The 22,759-nt window shown below is 38.4% G+C and overlaps 1 protein-coding gene across 1 annotated transcript in view; it reads left to right on the top strand.

Annotated features, from left to right (window-relative positions):
* The window catches only part of Slc35f1 (solute carrier family 35 member F1), a 387,998-nt gene that overhangs the window by 320,108 nt on the left and 45,131 nt on the right, over positions 1 to 22,759 (top strand). The window contains exon 4 of the mRNA XM_078019331.1: positions 22,302 to 22,461. Within this exon, the coding sequence (XP_077875457.1) occupies positions 22,302 to 22,461 (160 nt within the window). The remainder of the gene's footprint in view (positions 1 to 22,301; positions 22,462 to 22,759) is intronic.

Below are 22,759 nucleotides of genomic sequence, written 5' to 3'. Positions count from 1 at the left end.
CTTGAGTTTATGAACATGAACTCCACTTTTTAAGCTGTATTTTTTTTCTTTATTTTTGCTGTTTTTACTTGTCCCTGATGAAACACTATGAATTTTAATGACTATTCAAGAGATATTTTCAAAGTACATTTAAAGGTAAGACTCTTAAAACTGGGCAAAGTTCTTGCCCCCAAAGGGAATATGATTATCTGAATAACTTTCAGATTTCTTCAGTCCAGATAGCCTATTCCCATGTTTGTGAAAATATGTTAAATACATCAGCTCAAATCTAAATATTTGATTGGGTGCTGCATGTTTTCTGTCAGATGTTTGCACTAATAACTCCCTGCCTACCTTCAGAGGAATACACTAAACTCTCTTCAGTCTCTCTGCAGTTCCATTACTATGCCTTCCCCTATATCTGTCTTTAAATGTTCTATAGAACCTTCATCTACAGAGGCCGCTTCCATATTTTATCTCATTGACTAGTCCCCAGGTACCATCAGTAAAGCCATGGGATGCAAGAGAAGGGGAGTAGTTTTCTCTCTTCCACTTCACTCTGTGCATCCACGCTTGCAAGATAGGAAAACATTTGATCCTGTCTGGATTCTTTATTCATCTCTCCATCTTCACTTTGCTTGTGGTAACTGTCACTTTCTATAGCATATGATAGTATTTGGTCTACATATTTCCTCTCCTCCTTGAAGGTCTTTGGAAGTGAGACCAGTGGACTTGATCTACAACATGCACTAAATGAACTCCTGGTGTCTGAATAAATTTTTTAAAAAATGCATTTTTGTTTTCTTCACAACATCATGTACATGACACATTAAAATGTGTCAAATATTTCAATAAATAAGTTAATGGAGGAAATGATGAATTTCTAAAGCCCAGGCACTGGGCCACGAAACACCAGTGACCACTACAGTGGTGTTCATTTATTTACATAGGATATAGGCATGGAACACTAAACATAAACTTAAATTTTAAGTATCCTACCATGTTCTTGAGATCTACTGATGAAGAAAAAAATCTATCCAAGCATACAAGAAGCTCAAGTGTGGTAGGCATAGCTTGGATGCCTACTCATTTGTGGTACACTTAGATATCCAAAGCATTTACACCTTCTTTATATCTCATAATTGATTTAATCATCATAGCGATCCTTCCCCCAAATATTCTCTAGCTGGCCAAGTAACAATGGATGAAGAGAAAAAGATTAATTAAATATAAAACTGGCCAATCTCAGTTTAAAAACTTTCTGGGGGGTAGTTCAGTTACTGCTGGACAAATGCTCAATCTCTCAGCCTTCCCACCCACTACACTAATCTCTTAAATGGCACAAGAGTCTCAAGGGGCTCTGTGGGACCTGCGGCCTCGTGTTGGTCTAATGTCCACTGTGGGACAGCTGACCTGTAGTTGGGTGTGCACTTTCTGAATTGGATATGGAGCTGCTGCTCAGTTTTGTGTCTGGATTCTGCTGTCATCTGTTGTTCCCTCCACCCCAGAAACTGCCCCTCTCCTTACTGACTGTACCCCTGCCCCCTACATCTTGATTCTTGTGATATTGTAGTATTCCAAATATCTGGCTGAGAATGTATTTGGTATCCAGTCTGAGTGGTTCCTGCAACATTCACCCTCCCCGACCCACCTCAGGTAAACCAGCCTGCCCCTCTTTGCAGAACTTGGACTTTTGAACATCTTCCATCCCCACAGGAGCTGGGAGAATTCTAGGAGCAATGGTATCTTGCTAACCACACTTCACCTTTGTTTGTTCTCTGATGTGGCCTCTTCAGGTTGGTTTTGGGCTGTCTTAAAGGGAACCAACACTTTGCTTTCAGTTTCCCCTCAAACTATCTAGCATTCTTTCTCCTCTGTGACTTCAGTTCAGAAAGGGCACCTCTGGGCACAAAGGATTCAAAGCTTGTTTCTCCTCAGTAGGTTTCCTTTGCTTCTCCAGCATTGCACAGGTGGGAGGAATGAGTGATTCCCTCACTCTTTTTTGGCATGGACTTCTTGTCTCCCATCCTCCTCTTTCCAGAGGTGACCAGGTCTTTTGGCTCAACCCAGATGGAGGAAGTGGCAACCTTCCATATTCTTGAAGAAACTCCCATATAGTTGACAATTGGTTTTTGATATGCTGCAGGGAGAATTGCAGAAAAATCTCTTCTCTCTCTGTGATCCTGATTTTCTAGACCCTTCCTTGCTAAAGAAGTCTAGAAAGTCAACTTGGTATTTTAAAACTGATCAGCAGCCTCTCAGTTCTATAAAGAATATGTGCCCCCCCATTCCTCTCATGGCTGTGTTATAGGTAAATAACTGTCCAAGGCATGATTTAAGGAGGAAATTAAATTTCCCAAAGTTTTATTCCAATTTTTCTGGAAGACAGATCTGTAAACAAATTATAATTAAGTGTGAAGTGGAGTGAAATTGAGCTATACACAAAATGTCCTGGATTACAGAGGAAGAGTGCATGACAGGAAGACTCCAGAGGTGACATTTAAGCAGGATCCATAAATCTAGGTTTCATTGACAACATGAATCTGACAATAAAGCAGCCCCCTGGTGATTTTAGGCTCCAATGATGTGCACACATGTTATTTTTAAAAAGTGAGATGCCCTTACATGTTTTTCCTCCCTCTCCCTCCGTCTCTCTCTCTCTCTCTCTCTCTCTCTCTCTCTCTCTCTCTCTCTCTCTCTCTCTCTCTCTCTCTCTCTCTGTCTCAGCGTCAATTTTTCCTACCTATAATTGAGAATAAAAATCCTTCTCCCCTGATGTAATCATGGTATGCAAACAAAATATTGTGTCTGATACTCCATGTTTCTCCACCAGCCTGATAACAAAAGTAAGGCAACCACTAATGATGCATTCTATTGTTTTTATCCTAGCTTCTGATGTACTCTAACACCCTCTCCATTGAAGTTCCTGTGTTCTTCCTAGTAACTGACCCCTCAAGAGTACCCACACTGCTTTTCCAACATTCCCAGGCTTGTTGGATATTCATGATAATCAGTTAGCCACACTAGGTATCATTCTCTTGGCAATGCCTCTAGTACATAGTAGGTACTCAATAAATACCAGCTCCTTTTACTTAGACATTTTCTATTTCATGTGTTTTTTCCCATCCATTTAATTTAAGAAAAAAAAAAAGAAGGTACAGTTTTCCTAACCATCCAATCCTCTCATCCTCTCACATACTCTCACTCTTGGAGTGAAAATTTCAGAGGAGAGATGAATTTTATAGTTGCTTGCCAAGTGATCCTGGTGAAAGAACTTGCTTGAGACAAAGGTGAAAGCTAGGAAACCCACATTCCAATTAGCTTTGGCACTGATTGATTACCCTGTTAGCTCAGGTGAGACCATTTACTGGTCAATAGAGGTGAAATCTTGTAAAAATTAATGAGGTTACTCCTAGGTATGAACAAAATTCTTCCAACCCACTCTATTTTAGAGTAAAAGTATTAGGGGGAATTATATCAGCGAGTGTGACAATATCCTACTTGGAATCATGTTTTCATAGTACCAGGGGCTAAAAACACCTTACAGCTCTGGAATGCTATTGCTTGATATATAAATGCAGGAAAATTTCTCCTGTGGTACAGATGTACTGCCCTGACTGCAGTGAACATGCTCCTGAAAGAATATTTTCAAGTACATTTTTGTAAATGATTTGTCTTTTTGTGGTGCTGGGGATTGAACCAAGGGCCTTGTTCATGTAAAGCATGCATTCTACCAACTGGGCTATATCCCCAGCCCTGATTTGTTTTCTTACCACATTAGGAAATAAACTAGAGTATTTCTTGCAAATACAAATATAATTTTGTACTATGAATAATGATTCATACTTATTTCTTTAAGTATTATTTCCATACATTGAGTTTCTAGAAAGTGCAACAATCCTGTAGCCTGGTGTTATATTACAGTTTCATATATAAATTCTCAGAGCAAGTGGCTAAATTGCCTACCCTGGCATGATTGACAGGTAAGAGTAGATAGGGAAAACAAAACTAGGAAGGAACAGGAAGCCCAGCCTCAGTTCCCCAAGCCTCTTTACACAGATGGATTTGTCACTATTGACAATATTAAACCTCCAACAGGGATGCCCTCTACAGTTGGGGGGATTAAGGGTGGGCAAATGTACAAACTGAAGAGTTTTAATCAATGTTTCATTCATTTAAGTAAAGGAGTACAAGTAGATTTAGTGAGTGCCTCTAGGGATGTGTGTGTGTGTGTGTGTGTGTGTGTGAGAGAGAGAGAGAGAGAGAGAGGCGTGTTCAAAATCTGAAGTTTTGTAATGGAAAAGTAAAGAAAAATTTTAAACTCATTACTTTCTTTATCTTGGAATCTTATTAATTAGTAACTTTGATTTTTTTAAAAAAAACTAATGTTAATTAAATAAGAAACTCAAGAGTTTTCCAGTTAGCCACATTTTGAGATACTGACCACTAATGTGTATTCATTGGATGAACATGTTGATTTGTCCTTTAAGTGATTTTCATAAATAATAAAATTTTTTCAGAGAAATTTAGAGTCATGTTTTTATTTCAAATCACCCTCCCTGCCTTTCTCAAAAAAAAAATCTATAAAATAATTGATAATTTCTCATAGTTTTCTGCAAGTTGCTCCCTGGTTTTCAAAAGATTAAGTATTATTAATGAGATGAAGGAGAAAATCAAAGATTTTTTTATATTGAATACAAGGTTTGAGGATTTTTAAAGCCAGAAATCTAGTTTGTGCTCATTTAAAAAAGAACAATGCAATATCCTGTAAAGCATTTAATTAGAGGACACAAGATGAAAAGATAATAGACTTGAAAAGAGCTAGTTTGTAATGAATGGATTCTATAATTAGGGAATACAACATGAGAATTAAGAAATAAGCAATTTCAAAATGATTTCACTAAAAATATCTTTCTATGTAAGTTATCTTTACTTTTTAACCAAAAATGTCCTTGAAATAATAACAATATTTTATAAGACAGAAACAAAGTGGTTTAATAAACATAGCAAAACATATACACTAATCCATATTGTCTTTCAAAGTGCTTATCTTCTAATATTATATCCTTATTCTAATGTTTTAGAGTTTCTCCTTTTGAAATGTCCTTCAGGGACAATTTTAAGTCATGTAGGTTTCTTTATGATCTGTCCTTTTATTTATTTATTTGTTTGTTTGTTTATTTATTTATTTATTCATTCATTCATTCATTTTTGATCCAGAAAGTATTACGTAGCTTAATCTAGCATTTTGGTTCTTTCCAAATAATAAAACCTAACCTCAAAGAATGAGCAATTGCTTACATTAATGAGTGCTTGGAAGGCAATTTCAAAGAGTCAAAATGGTTTTGAGTGATGAGAGCTTCATTAAAATACAACCATGACCTTCCAGAGTGACTATCTTGAATGACAACCATGTTCAGATGAATGAATTTCAGTGCATTACAGAAGATTAGATATGTAAACACCTGCACACCTTGCTCAGTAAGTGGCAATTTTCTATTTCCCTTAAAAAAAAAAAGTTCCATTAGTTTCAAGACCTACCTTTATTTATGCATGAACATAGCTGGAGTACTAGGCAGAATAATGTCCCTCTAAAGATGTCAAGGTTCTAATCTCTATAATATGCAAATATGTTGCTTTCAATGGCAAAAGAGTTTTTGTAGATGTGATTAAATTAATAATTTTGAGATAGTGAGATTATCCTAAATTATCTCTGTGACCCCAGTGTAAATCACAAAGGTCCTTGGAAGAGAGGGACAAGAATAAGAATAAGAAATGTGACAATGGAAGCAGGTCTCAGAGGTGGGGAGAGTGGGAAAAGGAGGGGACACTGTTTGCTTTGAAAATGGAGAAAGCCAAGAAATGCAAGCAACTTCTAGATGCTGACAAAGACCAGGAAGGGGAACCTCTCCTGCAATCTGCAAATGGATCACAGCCCTAGCAACACCTTGGTTTTAGGACATCTGACCTTCACAACTACAGATAAATCTGCCCATCTCTGATTATATTTCCATTGTTTGAGAAAAGGATCCTATCCTGGAAAAATGAAATCATGATATTTGTAGTCATTTATTACAGCAGCAATAGAACACTATTATTTGGATTTAATTCCTCCCTATCTGCTATTGACCGATGTTTGTGAATCTCCATTTATGCATTGAAATCCTTACCCCACAACATATTGACATTTGGAGTGCTTGTTTGAGAGGTAATTAGGTCATGAGGGTGAAACTCTGAGGAATAAGAATTCTTGTTCCTACCTTCTGTTTAAAAGATATGCATTGACCTTTTCTTCCCCTTCCATCATGGGAGGACATAGCAAAATAACAGTCATCTATGAACCAGGAAATGAGTCCTCACTGGATACCAAATGCACCTTAGATTTCCAGCATTCAGAGCTGTGAGAAAGATAGTTCTTTATAAGCTACCCAGTCTATGGTATGTTTACAGCCTGAATGGAAAAGATACCAATACCAGGCAGGTTTGAAGGCATTGACCTTCTGAGGGCTTCCATCCCAAAATCTGGGTACAAGCGCAGGTTTCCCTTGCCCTTCTGTGCTTATGTTTCCATTGTTTGAGAAAAGGATCCTGTCCTGGAGCTATTTCCTCTCTGTGGTTACAAAGATGCCAGTTCCCTCAGTGCTGCCTAGATGGGTTCCTTGGAGGACCACCTGATGCTCTTTGCCAGGCACAGATGCACATCAGAACACTTCTAAGCCTTTACAGCTTCCATTGACAGATGTGCTCATTTTGAGTTGATCACTACACAGCATTCCACTGTAATGAATGGTTAAACTAGGAGAGAGTTCTTATGCTTAAAAAAAAAAAAGAAGTTAAAAAAAACAAAAACCACTTTGTATCCTGTCTCCCTTGGCAATGCATGTGAGGAGATGTGCTTGTTCATAAATCAGTAAAAACCTGGGAGCTTCTCTAAGATAGAAGGGTGCAGTCTTAAAGCTGCTGAGACTTTTAAAATCACAGACAATGAGAATTCACAGAAACACCCACATCTGAGAAAATGGCAGAGAAATTATTTTTAGTCCCTCTTCCTCCTTTCTTTCCTCTTGTTTATAAGTTCTGAGTTGGGCTCATTTCTAACTCAAGTGCTCTCAAACAGGAAGACAGAGCATGACTGGGCATCTTCTGGGGCCATTAGGTAGAAGCTCTGTGAGTAGGCTAGGGACTGTGCCATCATCTGGGCCAGAGAATAATGACAGAAACTAGGAAATGCAGCTTTATGCAGTTTCAGATTCTCTGACCACCCTATTTAAAATCTTTATCTCCTTACTCCCTGCCCCCACCCGTTTCCTTTTCCTACATAGTCCTTATCACTATTGACATACTATCTATTTTATTTAATTGCCTGTCTTTTCCTATACATGATTAAAAGCTCCATAAGGACAGGGATTTTTTTTTTATTACCTGGATTCTATATTTCCTAGGACAGTTTCTGTCATATAGAAAGATGCTCTATAAATATTTTTAAATGAATTAATAAAATACTAATATACTATGTACTGAGCATCATCCTAACTGCAGAAGATAAAACCGAACATGAGAGAGAAAAATTCTTGTATTTATGGAAGGTAATCGTGTTTTATCATGATAAGCACAAACTCCAGGGAAATACAGGACCCCCTCTGGGGACACCTTATCTGGACTCAGGGAACCTAGAGGAAACATTTTCTAAAATGAACTCTGAAAAATAAGACTGCGTGGGCCATGACAAGGGGTGGCAAGGGAGAGGGATGTGGGAACTCCAGATAGTGGAAAAAGCAAGTACAAAGAAGTAAGTAAAAAAAAAAAAAAAAAGAAAGAAAGAAAGAAAGGAAAGAAAGAGGAATATTAAAGAAATAAAAATATTTTAATGCATTATTGTGTTTTTGTCTTTTGGAGTTTTTTGTTTTAGTTTTTTACTCATTTTTTTTAAAATTGTGATTACAACATCTAACACGAGTTCTACCCTCTTAAAATTTTAAGGGCGCAATAGGGTAATTTCAACTCTAGGTGTAATGTACAACCAGTCTCTAGACCTTAGTCTCTTATATAACTGACAATATGGAATTTCAAGGAGGAAAAGTTCAAAGAAGAGGATGAAGAGAAGCCAGAGACAGATCCCAAAGCAGTTTATAATCCACATCAGAGATTTTGGCCTTAATACTGAAGTTTTCTGCTGTAGGAATAACACAATGGCATTTGCAATTCAGAAAATTCATTTGCATGGTCTCAACTCAAAGGAGCAGACAGGATGAGTGAAGATATTCTAAAGATATTTAAGTGACTAAGAAAAGACTACTTAGTTGATATGTGGGTGAAGAAGAACCAAACTGTTTTATTCATGCACTGAGCAAATGTTTGTTGAGCATACACACATACACACACACACACACACACACACACACCAGACATAGGGCAGGGAAAAGACTCTTTTTACCAGCACGAAGCTTCCATTCCAGGGAATCCTTAGTTTTTATTTTGTATCTCTCTCACAATAATGCAAGTGACTAAGATATGCAAAAATATGTAAAGAGTATTTTGAGCAAAGAGTATAGCAAAAAAAAAAGTGCAGATCTTAAGCCTTGCACATTTAAGAAATGGAAAGAGAATGAAATTACTAGTAATAAGAGATTCAGAGTTAGGAGCTAGGTTATATTAGTCTCTGTAAGTCAAAGAAAGGAGTTTGGATCTGTTCTTAGGACACTGATCTGAAGGTATAGAGTAGAGGATTGGTGTGTGACCTAGTTTGTGTTTTTATAGCACCACTGCTGCTCCCGGAGAACTGACTGTGATGGAGTGGACATGGTTTAGGCAGGAGGCCACTCACTGAAAGTTGATGGTAGGTTAAAGCCAGATGCTAAGTGTGGAACTGACTAGAAGTAGATAGAAAAGCCAACAGGATTTTCTGAGCATCTGTATGAATGAATGGAGGAAGTTGGAGAGAAAAAGAAGAGTCAGAGTGATTTCCTAATTATTGGCCTGAGCCACTGGGTGAATGGTGGTGCCATGTCATTAAACGAAGAAAACTGGGAAGAGAAAATGTGAAGCAGAAAAGCTAAGGGTTCTGCTTTGGTCACATATTTTAAGCTTCAACAGAGCTTGGTGTAGGTGGCTAGCTGTATGTGAATGGAGCTCAGCAAAGAGGTGAGAACTGTAACTATGAACTTGGCTGTCATTTTCATGTAGAAGGTGCTGAAGGTCATGGTCTAATAAGACCCCAATGGAGTGAGTATAAGTAGAAAAGAGAGGGAAACTCAAAACTGAGCTCTAGGACATGGCAACATTTAGAGTCCAGGTGAAAGTAGACTGAGAAGCCAGCATGATAAGAAAACGGAAAGAATGTGATATGTCCTGTATCCAAAGTCAAGAAGGCACTTCAAGAGGGAAGGGGTGACCTGTGGATGTCGGTCACAGGGTTCACACCTGAGCAACTAAATCACCAGAGATCCCATTCACCTAGGGAGGAATCACAGGAGAGGAATAGTCTGGTGTATGTTTGAGTCATGCTGGCCTGGTAGGCATTCTGGTACATTCATAGCAGATCTTCACGGGGGTTAGGAGCACCAGAGAAAGGAAGAAATTGTCAGATTCTGCACTAACGTGGGGATTCAAATGTATCTGCTGGATTAAAAGCAGGGAATGTATTTTTGAGCAATTTTACTAGTGTGTAGGGAACAGAAACCAGATTGCACTGACTGGAGGTGTCGAGTTGATGTTGGAGAGATGGAGACAGTGGCTGAATGCAAGTTTTTTCCAAAAAGTTTGGCAGGAAAGGAAACAAGAATTGCATATATAGAATGTGATAATCAGAGAGCCAAGACTGAACCCTCAGATGCACCAAATTTGAGGAACAAAAACCAGCTAGATGAGTCCCCCAAAAGACAGAAGAAAGGGCCAGAGAGGTTAGAGGGGGGAAAGAAAAAGACAAATGAATCAAGGAAGGAGCAAATTCAAGGAGAGAGTGGTTAGAAATTCTAAATGCTGCAGTGGTTCTGTAAGGTAAAAAGTGAAAACTGGCCATACATTCAGCATTGGTGATCACGGATAAGGACACACTATCACTTGAGGACCAGCTCGTAAAATGGGTGAGACCAAGATACCAGAGACAGTGACTATGGATTAATCCTTTACAGTATTACTGTGAAGAGGGAAAGACAAATAGCTACAGAGCAATTGTACATTAAGATTAAGTGCTAATATGGTGAAGGAAAGCTGCCAGTTAAAAGGGGTGAAGATCCAGGAGGAGCATGGGGGAGCGGCTGGAGCATGGGTAGCTTCTTCCAGAGGAAGAAGGAAGGGAGGATTTCAAAACACAGAAGATAGGGTGACCTTCAGTGCCAGGCAAGTCCTTAGGGAAAGAAACTGAGCGTGAACTGCAAGAAAGAAGTGAATGTTTGTTGGCGACTATCCATCAGGTCGTAAGCATACAGTATTTTGTTCCCTCTGGTATCACCTGCACCTCTAGCAACACTGAGCACATAGTAGGCATTCAAAAATTGATGAAAGAACAAGTAAACGACTAGTAGAAGATGATAAAAATCTGATTTTTAAACAAAATCAAAATAGTGAGTGAGACCTAGAAATAGATCCGCAAAAGTACAAAATGTTTTCCTCTAGCTTTTGAAATTGCTTCTCCCTGCTGGTTTAATGCTGTGAGGAATCAAAAGTAATGCAAAATTAATGTAGAATTAATATTTTATCAGAAAACTTTCATTTCCTTCAATATGTGCTTTGAAATGTGTACTTGCTTTAATGTTACCGTTAATGTTCTTATGCTCATAAAGCCTATAAATAAAAAAAAAATACAAGTTAGGGTTTGGATGATTTCAGGCAACCACTTCTGCAAAGCACTCAAGATAACCACACAATATCAGAGACTCACCGCTAAAAACAAATGATTCTAATTCTCATACACATTGTCTTATAACCTATATTGTCTTTAAAATATAAAATGCAGAGGAATACTCCCAACCAATGACTGTTTTCCAATAGCATCAGAGTCGGCTGTATTTAAATGCACGAGACCTCAGCAGCCTTCATTAGAACTGCACCCTGTGTAGTTTCTGTGCTACCTGTGCCTATATTACTTAAGCTTGTTTTGTGTAAGGAAACAGTGGATTGGGATCCCTGGCTCCCAATGAGTGACTTCAAGAAAGTTATCTACCCTCTTTAGAACTATGCTTCTTCCTTTGTAAAAAACGGGGAAAATTAGAACCTATCACGGCATTTGGCATATAGTAGTCATTCAGTAAATATCGATTCCTTGACTTTCTCCTTCTGGAGTCCAGTTTGCTGGCAATCAGAGATTTTTAAGGTAATTAAAGTTCAGATGAAGCACAATGATGCTCACCCAGGATGAATTCTTCCTCTAGGACAAATCTGGTCTCACCTGAGACAGATTTCCCCACAAAAGAGATAGAGAACTTGTGTCTAATTATCTGTGTCTTCCGGTCACCTAGATTTCTAGGTATTTGTCCCAGATTTTCAGAGCGTGGCAGTTCCCTGTCTTTCTCTCTCCCTCTCCCTGCCTCTCTCACTGTAACCAAAATAGAAAACTGAACATGCTTGAGCAAATGGGAAGTTTTGATGACAGGCACAAGGTGACAAAAATCCTCCTCAGTAGAAAAAAAAAAAAAAGTAATTTGGCGAAAATCTATTTCTAAATTGTGTAAATAGGACATTTCCTGACAAATGGCTCTCATGTAGTAAGTGCAGTGACATGTTATAACCACTCAGATCTTCATCTAGCAGAAACATCTTAAGAGAGTAAAACATAAACATTAAGGCCTAAGGTATGGTGTCTAAAGGAGCATAGTATGCATAAAATAACCCGGGAAAGAAAAACTCTGGTGAGAAGGGTGTTAGGGGAAATGGTAGTTGTCTCCAGGAAAGTCTGTACCAGATGAAAGCTACAATCCCCTGGTACCATACTCCTGGTTCGATTTTCAAATGACTGTGGGAGGGCTACATATGCAGACCGTGGGATGGAAATGGTTATTGATAGCATGTGAACGTACATTTCCCAAACTGTAGTCTACTCTGTTCAGCTGGACCGTCAGCCTTAAGAGGACTTTTGTTGAGAGTTTGTGTGCGTATGTGTATGTGTGTGTTATTGAAGTTTGCCTCTGTAAAGATCCTTCCCTGTTCATGCTTCTATTATACTCACTGGAGATGCAAAATTTAAATACATGTCACTGTTAGAAACCAGGGAGAATTACCAATTAGAAGCAGAGAAAGGAAAAGCAGGGGAATTCTCTTTCCTGGAATCACCTACCAGTCGCCTCAGGTACGGCCTCTGACAGCTGGGCTGTGTCAGAGAGCTTTGGCCCTGTGAATAGCTGGAGGGGAGCGATAATGAGGAGCTGAAGGCTGGTGAAGAAGTCTCCTTTGGGCAGAGAGCATTTGACTGAGGGATGAGGTCACCTCATTATGCTCTACAGAAATGGGAGCAGTTGGCTTTTGGGTTTTTTTACAAAAAAAATATGTAAGCCATCCACTTCCCTAGAGGAAGAGTGATCTGATTGGTAAATTTTTACTCTCTCATAACATGTTGTTTTTGAAAGTAGTATATGCGCAAGAGAGGAAATTTGGAAACCATAGAGAATTTGGGCCTTGGGCTTGTGAAGAATCAGTTATCCCATTCAAAGATAACTAATATTAACATTTTATTCCTGTAAATTCTGACTTTCTTCCAGAGATTTTTATGTCTAATATTATGATATGTAGATCCTTGATCAAGAAATGAAATCTTACATGAACATATATGTCACCTAAACCAAGCATGGTATGGAGGGAATATGGAGAAGTTCCTGAACTCCCTTGATACCACCAGATCAGGAAAGATTTCCAACCCCTTCCCCAAGCTGAATGAATGTGAGAAACTCTCTCCCTTACATATGTGATCCACCCCAAAAGGAAAATATCGAAATCAGTCCCCAATAATGGACTTTACCACTTGATGGGGGTTTCCCCCATATTTTTTATTGATGCATTATAGTTGTACATAATGGTGGGATTTGTTGTACCATTTTTTTACATGCATACAATATAGCAGTATGATTTGGCCAGTATTTCCCCCATATTTCTCCTTTCCCTCCTCTCTTGCCTCCCCTGGTCTTTTCCCTCTACTCTACTGATCTCCCTTCAATTTCCATGAGCTCCCCTTCCCCACATCTCTTTTTCTCTTTCGTCTCTAGCTTCCACATATGAGAGAAAACATACAACCCTTGACTTTCTGAGTTTGGCTTATTTTGCTTAACATAGATTCTCAAGTTCCATTCATTTTCCTGCAAATTTTGGTTTTATTTATGGCTGAATAAAACTCCATTGTGAATATATGTTGCATTTTTTAAATTCATTCATTTTAGTGGGATTTTGATGCCTTAAAACAAAAACAAAAAAAAAGAAGAAGAAGAAAAAACAATCTTCAGAGTGCTTCATTTCTGCTGGCTTTATGACTTGTTAAGGACTGGCTCTTGTCAAAGATCCCTGAGACAGTGTGCAAGACCCAGTGACCCTTTCTCCCGGCAGATGTACTTACAAGCTTAGGTAAAGTTAAAATTGTAGCTAAAGATGGGAAGCATTACTGCCTTTTCCAAACCAGGTTGAACATTAATACAGCTGGTATTTGATTTCCATTATGCTTTCTTGGGTCTTTTAGGCGAACATGTGAAACTGCCAATATTCAACCAATTTGACTTACACAAATGGCAGCTTCAAATGGAGCAAGGTATTATTCTCTGCTGGTTAGATTCTGGAGAAGTGAGTGATTGGAACCACAAGCACTGAACATAAGAGAAGAAAGCAGAATATGAGCATTTTAGTCACAAAGGACAGTCTCTAAATAGACATTTTATCAGAATGTAAACAAAATGTTACATTCAGCTTTTCTGAAGATAGTTAAGGGCCATAAATTGAAGACACAGGACAAGTCATGCCAAGTTTTTCCACTTGTAAGTACAAAATGAGAATGCAATAGAGATTTCCTGAAATGCCTGCTATTAATTTGCAGAACAATTCTCCCTTTTTAGTTATATAGATTTTCTTGTCAATGTCATCCATGTTACAGAGCATGTATGTCAGAAAATACCAAACACCACAATATACTAACTTTAAGATGATTTGGTGATTTTTTTTTTCTTGAGGCAAAATGACTTATTCTTTCCAAAAATAAAATAAATGTCATTTATGTTTTGGCTATTAGATAACTTTTTTGAGTGCATTATATAAAATTTTAACAGTAGGTTAAAATATAACATTTAAGTGCAATGTGACTACCTACATTTTCTACTTTGATTAATATAAATATAAACCCTCTATCTTCTTCGTCTGACCTGAAAATTATCATTTTTACCCATCTGATATTTTCTGAAAAGTATAATAAATGCAAATACTGAAATTCAAAGTTTCACTTAAATTTCTGTAAGAATCTGGGGGGAAAAAAGTCAGGTGTAAGTGGCACATGCTTATAATCCCAGTGGCTGGGGAAGCTGAGGCCAGAGGTTCAAAACCAGCCTCAGTAACTTAGTAAAGCCCTAAGCAAGTCAGTGAGACCTATGTCTAATTAAAATATAAAAATGGGCTGGGGATGTGGCCCCAGTGGTTGAATTCAATTCATTGAATTCAATCCCTAGTACCAAAAGAGGAAAAAGAATCTGGAAAAAAGCATAGATTTGTCCACAAAGGCTTTATTTAACATTTGACAATGAGATAAGAATGCTATAAATGTTTTTTGAATTTTTCTAAGTTGGAGTGTGTGGAAAGAGGTGAAGACTGGAAACTATGATGGTAAATTTCATCTGAAAAAAAAAACCAGATAAGAATAGCCAATATAACTTTGAAAACAACGAACAATGAAAACCAATTTGCATTAGAAACCATTAAAATGTATTTATAAATCTACAGCAATTAAAGCAACACGAGACTCCTGATAATATGGTACATAACATGGCCCTAAAACAGATCTGAATGTATAAGAAACACCATAAAGAAAATACAGTAGACAGTCAGAGAAAGGAAACATTATTCAACAAATAATGTTGCTATAATAAGAAATAAAGTTAGACATTAGCCTAAATTTCATGCACAAAATATTCTAGATAAATTAACATTTTAAATGTTAAAAAATATATAAATAACTAAAAGGACATTAGGTAACTAAGCTGCTTTGGGGGAAAGAAAAGAAATTTCTGAAAATAAGCTTAAGAATAAATATTTAAGCCCTTTAAAAAGGATCATAAACAAAAATGTTTAAAAAATTATAAAAATATTTTAACAAATATCCTTTATATAAAGAATTTTATGGATCAGCAATAATACTACTTCATTAGAAAGAAATTAACTCGGGCCATGCATGAATAGATATTTCTCAAAAAATGTTAATTACATAAATATTTAGATAAAAATGGTTTGCTTTATCAGTGATCACACAGCTAATCTTTTTAAAAAGTAAAATTTCAATAGGGCATGGTAACACATGTCTGTAATCCCGGGCACTAGAGACATTGAGGCAGGAGGGTCACAAGTTCAAGGCTAGCCTAGGTAATTTAGCAAGACCCTGTCTCAAAATAAAATAATAAAAAGGACTTGGGATGTAGCTCAGTGGTAGAGGGATTCCCTAATATGTAGGAAACTGTGAATTCAGTCTCCAGTATCACACACAAAAATTTTTTTTAATTGGTTGTTCAAAACATTACAAAGCTCTTGACATATCATATTTCATACATTTGATTCAAGTTGGTTATGAAAAAATTTAAAAGTAAAATTTTATATCTGATTTGATACAAATGGCAACTTGTAAAAAAGATAATACACAAATTTATAGGAGTACAGAAATAAAATTAGAATATTCAGTATTGAGACTGGTCAAATAAATGGCCACTAACTTTCTGGAAAAACATTTGATGGTATGCTTTAAGAAATTAGTTAACTGTTTGTAAACCATAACTTCATGGCTAGGAATTTATCATAAGGAAATATTTAGAGACTCACAGGTTTACATATAAATATATTCTTTGAAACATCATTTATATTTAAGGAGAACTGGCAACAAATAAGAATGTGTAAAAAAAATGATTTCAAATATAAGACATATTTTTAAATCTCCAATTTAAAAATAGGCAAATGATTTGAATAGAAAGTTTTTTCAAAGAAGTTATAAAAATGACTAGCATGTTAAAAGATTCTCAATATCATTAGTCATTAGGAAAATGCAAATTAAAATTAATAATGAAATGCTACTTCACATCCACAAGGATGGCTAAAATCTAAGGGAGAAAATGTTGTCAAGGATGTAGAGAAATTAGAACCCTCCTATATAGCTTGTGTGGTTGTAAAATGGTGTGGCCAGTTTATAAAACAGTGTAGCAGTTCCTCAAAATGTTAAATGATACCCATGTTTCCCAACAAAGGCTCTTGTGCCAATGTTCATTGCAGAATCATTCATAGTATCGAAAAAGTAGAAGCAACTACACCTATTCCATCAATAGGTGAATGGTAAGTAAAATGTGGTATATTCAATATTGTTTGGCAATGAAAAAGAATGGAATGGGCTATAATATGGTTGAACCAGGAAACACTATGCTGAGTGATAGAACTCAGTCACAAAGTAAAATGTGGTATATTCAATATTGTTTGGCAATGAAAAAGAATGGAATGGGCTATAATATGGTTGAACCAGGAAACACTATGCTGAGTGATAGAACTCAGTCACAAAAGGCCATATATTGTATGACAGATAAACAAACCAATGCTTTCCTGCAATGAATTTTATAAAATTTTAAATCAAAGTGCACAACTTCAGAGCAACAGACTGTATGCAAGTGGAGAAGATGTGGGGCCAATGTGCACACAGGTACTTGGGCAGGTCAACTTTGAGTGTAGGCTTGGCTATCATGTAGAGCCATCTTAAGATAGGACTTGGAGGGGACTCAACAGGAAAGAGCCAGGGAAATAGAGAAGAGGATGAGAATCCTATAGAGAGTGGAAGCTTTATCTAGGAGCCATACAGCAGGAGCAGCTGGAACCTTATCTGTGCAAGGATAAGGCAAGAACACTGCTGGCTCAGCAGACTTCCTCTATCTCCTTCTCCTAGACCTCCCCATTCCACCCCTCTGGGGAGAGGATGTCCCAGAATTTGCTCAGCAAAGACCATATGCCCCTGGTGGAATTGCTAAGCAGAGCCAACCCTCCACCTCCACCTCATGCAGTTGTTCCAGAGCCTGTGCCTCTCCCTGAATCCCATACTTGGAATGCATCCTCCTGTGGATCACAGACTTAGAAAATACTCTGCAAGACCAGGATACAACTGGGGATACCCATCAACAATGCAGAGGCTTGGAAGCTGAAGAGTAAAAAGGAAAAGAAAGGTGTTGGGGGAGTCTGATAAAAATAGAAAGGAGACCAGTAGAGTAGAGGACTGGGACCGGGGGATGAAGGGAGGAATAGAGGAAAAGGGGACAATGAATTCCACTATTAGGTATAATTATAATGCCCTAATAGTAAACAAATAGAAATTTAAAAAGAAGTATCTGTGTCTGAAGGAGAATACAAGGTGGTCTAGGGAATACTACCAAATGGAAGTAGCAGGTCAAAGGAAAAAAGCTTGAGGGACACTGGCAGGAGGGGAGGGATGGTGGGTGTGTGTGTGTGTGTGTAGGACAGGGCACAACCAAGACTGCAGGGAAATACACAGATGGTCAGAAATAAGCTAAAGTGGAAAAGAAAAAAAAAGGAGAAATATTGAAGAGAGTTAATGATACCACAGTCATACATACACACACACACACACACACACACACACACACACACACAAGTACATATTCTGTTATCCTAAAAGCATCATCTTGGACCTATAACTACTAGAAGGTGCACTTGAACTCTATTCTAAGACTTGGGAAACTTGTATTTTAGCCCCAATTCTCATACTAAATGGCTTTACTCCTGAACCCTCATTAAAAAAAAAAAAAAATGGGTTCAGTCATAATTCCCTTAAAGGGCTGTTACGAAGATTAAAAGATAACATAATTGTTAAATTATGTTATCTTTTAATAACATAACTGTAAGTGTGAACTTAATGCAACCTTCTGCAAATGTTATGTAAAACTACAAGGTACCAATAATAATGCTGGTGCTGTTACCAGGACTTCAGAGTTGTTGCCCCAGCCATCATGTATTATGTGCCTCAGTGTCTCTATCAATAAAATCAGATAATTGGATCATAGACCTGTCTGGCATATCTTATCTGAGCTGAGGGTTTATGACATAAGGAGAGTAAAATTGGTTTAAATCCTTAGAGAAAGAATATATTATGTAAACCTAAGGACAATGAATACTCTTCTTTCTGAAGTACTTTTAATGGTCTCTGAGATTTTTTAGAGCTATAAGATAGTTATAAAGTAATATTTATTCATCTCTTCTTTTGCTGTGATATTTTATCCTTTCTTTTTGAATAGAGAAATGGATATAAAATAGTTAAATCTTCTAAAAAAGCAGAGGTCAATTTTATTGTTGTTGTTGTTTACTTTTTCTTTTTTTACAGTCCCAGTTGTAGGTAGCTATTTAGGATGTTTCTCCCTTTTATTACTCTAGTAACCCTTTTTGCTAAGAAGTCAAGCCACCAGAAAACTGTTGGAAAATTATTTTGTCGGTATGTCTTATGCTATAAGACCATGAGGGGAAAGTCTGGAGGCTAAAAATCACTAAAAAATAATAGCCTAATTACTAAACAGCAGCTGCCAAACAGTTTCTTATCTGTAGTTACAGATGCCATGGTGAGACCTCCAGCTGTAACAATTAAATATTCCTGTCATTGACCTCCAATAAAATACTATAAAATTGCCCTTGTATAATTACTGCTGATGCCAATAATATGAGGCACCTTGGGCACATCACTTCACCTCCTGTGCCTGTACGTCCCCCCTTTCAAAGAATGGGTTCTCAGTGGTTCTAAACTGGGGAGATACTGCCCTTGGGGGTATTTGTAAATGTGTAAGAATGTTTTAATAGACAAGGCCAACAATGCTCAATACCCTGCAGAAAGCATGGGACATTCTTCCAAAATGAAAAGCTGTCTTCCTCCGAATACCAATATCAATGTCAATTATCTCTAATGTCCCTTCAGACAGTCACTGACACTACAGGTCTGTTCCTTCATTAATTCATTTAGTCACCAATTACTGAGCCCCACTGTATGCTGAGCACCAACCTTCCCTCATTCAAATGTCCCAGATTGTATGCTTTTTTTCCCTTCTTTCTGAAAAACCTTCCCTCACTCACAGGACCACCAGACACAAATAAGGATTTTCTAGCTAAAAACCAATAAGAAATAGACCCCAGGACATATCAAATGCTTGGAGGTTTCTAATTACACTGGAAACAAAAAGACTCACTTCAGCCCTCTTCGAAGATTGGAAAGTGGCCTAGTTTGCACTCAATAATTCAGGAATGGAGACCTTCAGCTCCACTGACCCAGGGCTTCCAGCCAGATAATGAAATCCCAGGTGTGAGGCATGTAGCAAAAAAAAAAATTTCAACTTGATTCCGTCATTTTTAATTTTAAGAACAAATCACCAACTGTTTTGTGCTTAAGTGAACAGTTTTCACTGGCAAACTGAAATTTCCTTATATACCTAAGTGGCATCTGAGGCCAGTTGTAAAACCTGCCTTAGCACATATTACCACATCAAGTCGGCTCGTTAACTTACATTGCTAATTAACTGTGCAGTGAGCCACTGTGGGCTGCAATGCAATCCTACCTGCTGCCACCTCCTGCACTGAGTCCCTCCAGGAGAGCCACAACCTCTGGGCCAGGCCCCAGCCTCACAGTGCTGCTCAGTATTCACATGATGCTTCCTCAGTTTAACCTCATCATCTCACAGCAACCCCCAGGACAGCTTTCCATTCTGAGTGATTGTTTCATTTTGCAAAGGGGAAGACCAGTGCCTAGAGATGCATGAGGGTTCTGCTCAGGTCACAAAAATGCTTTGGGGATGAAGGGAATTCTGAGTGCTATTCACACTGCCAAGAAACCAACTTTGACATTCAGGGATACTTTGCAAATATCCAAGCCTTTAATGAATTTTAGAGACTCTATTTTGATGTTTCTGATCATTAAAAAAAAATCTTCATATATATTTGATCAGTAACTATTATTGAATACTTCTCATGATCCTAGCAGTGTTCTGCTCCGTGGGAGTACAGTCCTCCAGGCTGTAGAATCTCCAGGTAAAGAGAGAGGTCAGATAATATGCCAATTCCTCCATGTTAATTCAGTACTATTGCAGCTGGCAGCATGAAGGAGAAGCACAGTGCAACAAAAGCATTAAACAGGACCTGACCTCACCTACAGATCCAAGAGGCTTTCTTGAGGAGGCAACACCCAAGTGCAGATCTGAAGGAAAAGGAATCAGGACATTCAAAAATTGAGATACGGGGCTGGGGATGTGGCTCAAGCGGTAACATTCTCGCCTGGCATGTGTGTGGCCCAGGTTCGATCCTCAGCACCACATGTCGCTGAAAACTAAAAAAATAAATATTAAAATTCTCTCTCTCTCTCTCTCTTAAAAAAAAAGAATTGAGATGCAACATTACAAAATCTGGGGGTTCATGAGTGAGGGCCCTGAGGCAAGAAGGAAGAGCTTGGTGCAGGTAGGAGAGGATGTAGTTGGCACAAGTGGGAGAGCCTGGCTGGAATAGGCATGACAGACATTTCAAAGGTGGAAGTGACAGAACTTAATGATCAATAGAATGCAGGCCATGAAAGTGGAGGAGCAGGGGGGATCACTACCCATGCTAGTTGCTATATGATTAAGTCACTTGCTTAAGATTCTAGCAAGGGGCTGGGGATGTGGCTCAAGTGGTAGCACGCTCGCCTGGCGTGCGTTTGGCCCGGGTTCGATCCTCAGCACCACATACCAACAATTATGTTGTGTCCGCCAAAAACTGAAAAATAAATATTAAGAATCTCTCTCTCTCTCTCTCTCTCTCTCTCTCAAGTTTTTTCTTTGGCACATGGAGTCTGAAGTTCTACAGGACATTAGTTTGTCTCTTGTAGACCCTGCCCTGGTTAGTGTATCCAGAGTTTTTTCCAGGGATGACATTGAGAGTTAGTTCTGTGCAGCACAGAGCACATGTTTGGAAGCAGGGTATAGGCAGGCATTGAGGGTCTCACACTGTACAAAATACTTTGATTATGTATTATCTCTGAGCTTCACACTGATCGCTGGGGAAACTTGGTGGAATTGTTGTCTTCATTCTAATAGGAATCTAGAGCTTCTGAGTTTGTAATTACCCAAGGGGGCACAGCTACAAGTCAGGCCCTAGTTCACCAACTCAGGTCTTTTGACTCTTGATGTGGGATCTTCTCATTTCACCATGTTACATCTCTATGTGATCGAGGCAAACTGCACCAACTCTGGGGACTTCCGTGTCACATGGAATCTAATTTCTTGTGCATAAAAATGAAGTCAAAATTATTTTCTACTTTTTGTTCAAACTTTTCAAAACAATAATATTTAAATCTATTTATAAAGCTTTAAGACTAATATTTGTATTAATATTTAGAGATCTCTCTCTCTCTCTCTCTCTCTCTCTCTCTCTCTCTCTCTCTCTCTCTCTCTCTCTCTCTCTCCTGGAAATTGAACCCAGGGGTACTCTATCACTCAGCTACATCCCCAGCCTGTTTTATTTTTGAGACAGGGTCTTGCTAGGTTGCTGAGACTGATCTCAAACTTGCGACCCTCCTGCCTCAGCCTCCTGAGTTGCTGGAATTATAGGCCTGTGCCCCTGCACCTGGCACAGCATTTCTTTCTTTTAAGAGTAAAATGACAAGGACAGACTAAGTAACTCTTACTGGTAGTAGGGAGACAATTGTCTGGGAGAGATTAAGTTCAAATTCTGTCTAAATTCTAAATTAAATAAACGTTCTAATACCCTCACCTTCCATTCTGAGATCTGCTCCTAAAGTAATGGAATCGTGAAAAATGACTGGATCTTTCCTCTGTGTGCCTCAGTGTTCCAGTGGAGACCACCAGGGCTCTGAAGAAGAGGGAGGCAATGCTTCCCTCACCCCAGAAGGGGCAGGAGAAACTTCACTGCTGACCTGCCTTATTGATTTGCCTTCTCCTTTCCCTCAAGGCTCATGGGATGTTTACACTAAAGTGAAAAATTAAAGTTAGTTCTGTTTTAACTGAATCAGTTCTGGCTCTACATAAAAACTCAGGTTCAGGGGAAATACCTTCTGCGGAGCTGAATTAGTGACATGGCTTTCTCAGTGACAGATACAGCACTCCTGAACCTCCTCTTATGTACCTTCCTCCCTCCATTAGCTCCTGGACTGTTTTGTGATCCCAGTGGTGATTCTGCTCTCCTGGTTCTTCCTGCTGATCCGGTACAAGGCTGTGCATTTCGTCGGCATTGTTGTCTGCATCCTGGGAATGGGCTGCATGGTGGGAGCCGATGTGCTCGTGGGAAGGCATCAGGGAGCAGGTGAGTCTTTGGGTGGTCACCAGGTTGGTGACCTCTGCAGGGGACACCAAAGCAAGAAATGGAATATTTGTGATTGGGAGAAACAAGGATCTTAGGAACCTGGTCTTGCCAGTGTCTGTGTGCTATTCGTGTTTGTTCCCCACACCTAAAATATTGGCATGCAGGAAGTACTTAATAAATGTTTCTCTAGTAAATGAAGGGGGCATTATGCCTGCAGATGAATTCAGAAAACTGCAGACAGTGCTTAAAGTGGAGTTACCATCTACTCGGAGGAAAATTGGGAGGCCAAAGCTACTGG

This window comes from Ictidomys tridecemlineatus, chromosome 8 (assembly GCF_052094955.1).
Source record: "Ictidomys tridecemlineatus isolate mIctTri1 chromosome 8, mIctTri1.hap1, whole genome shotgun sequence".
NCBI classification, from domain to species: Eukaryota; Metazoa; Chordata; class Mammalia; order Rodentia; family Sciuridae; genus Ictidomys; species Ictidomys tridecemlineatus.
Note: the sequence above shows the minus strand (reverse complement) of the source record. Positions and strands in the feature narration are given on the sequence as shown.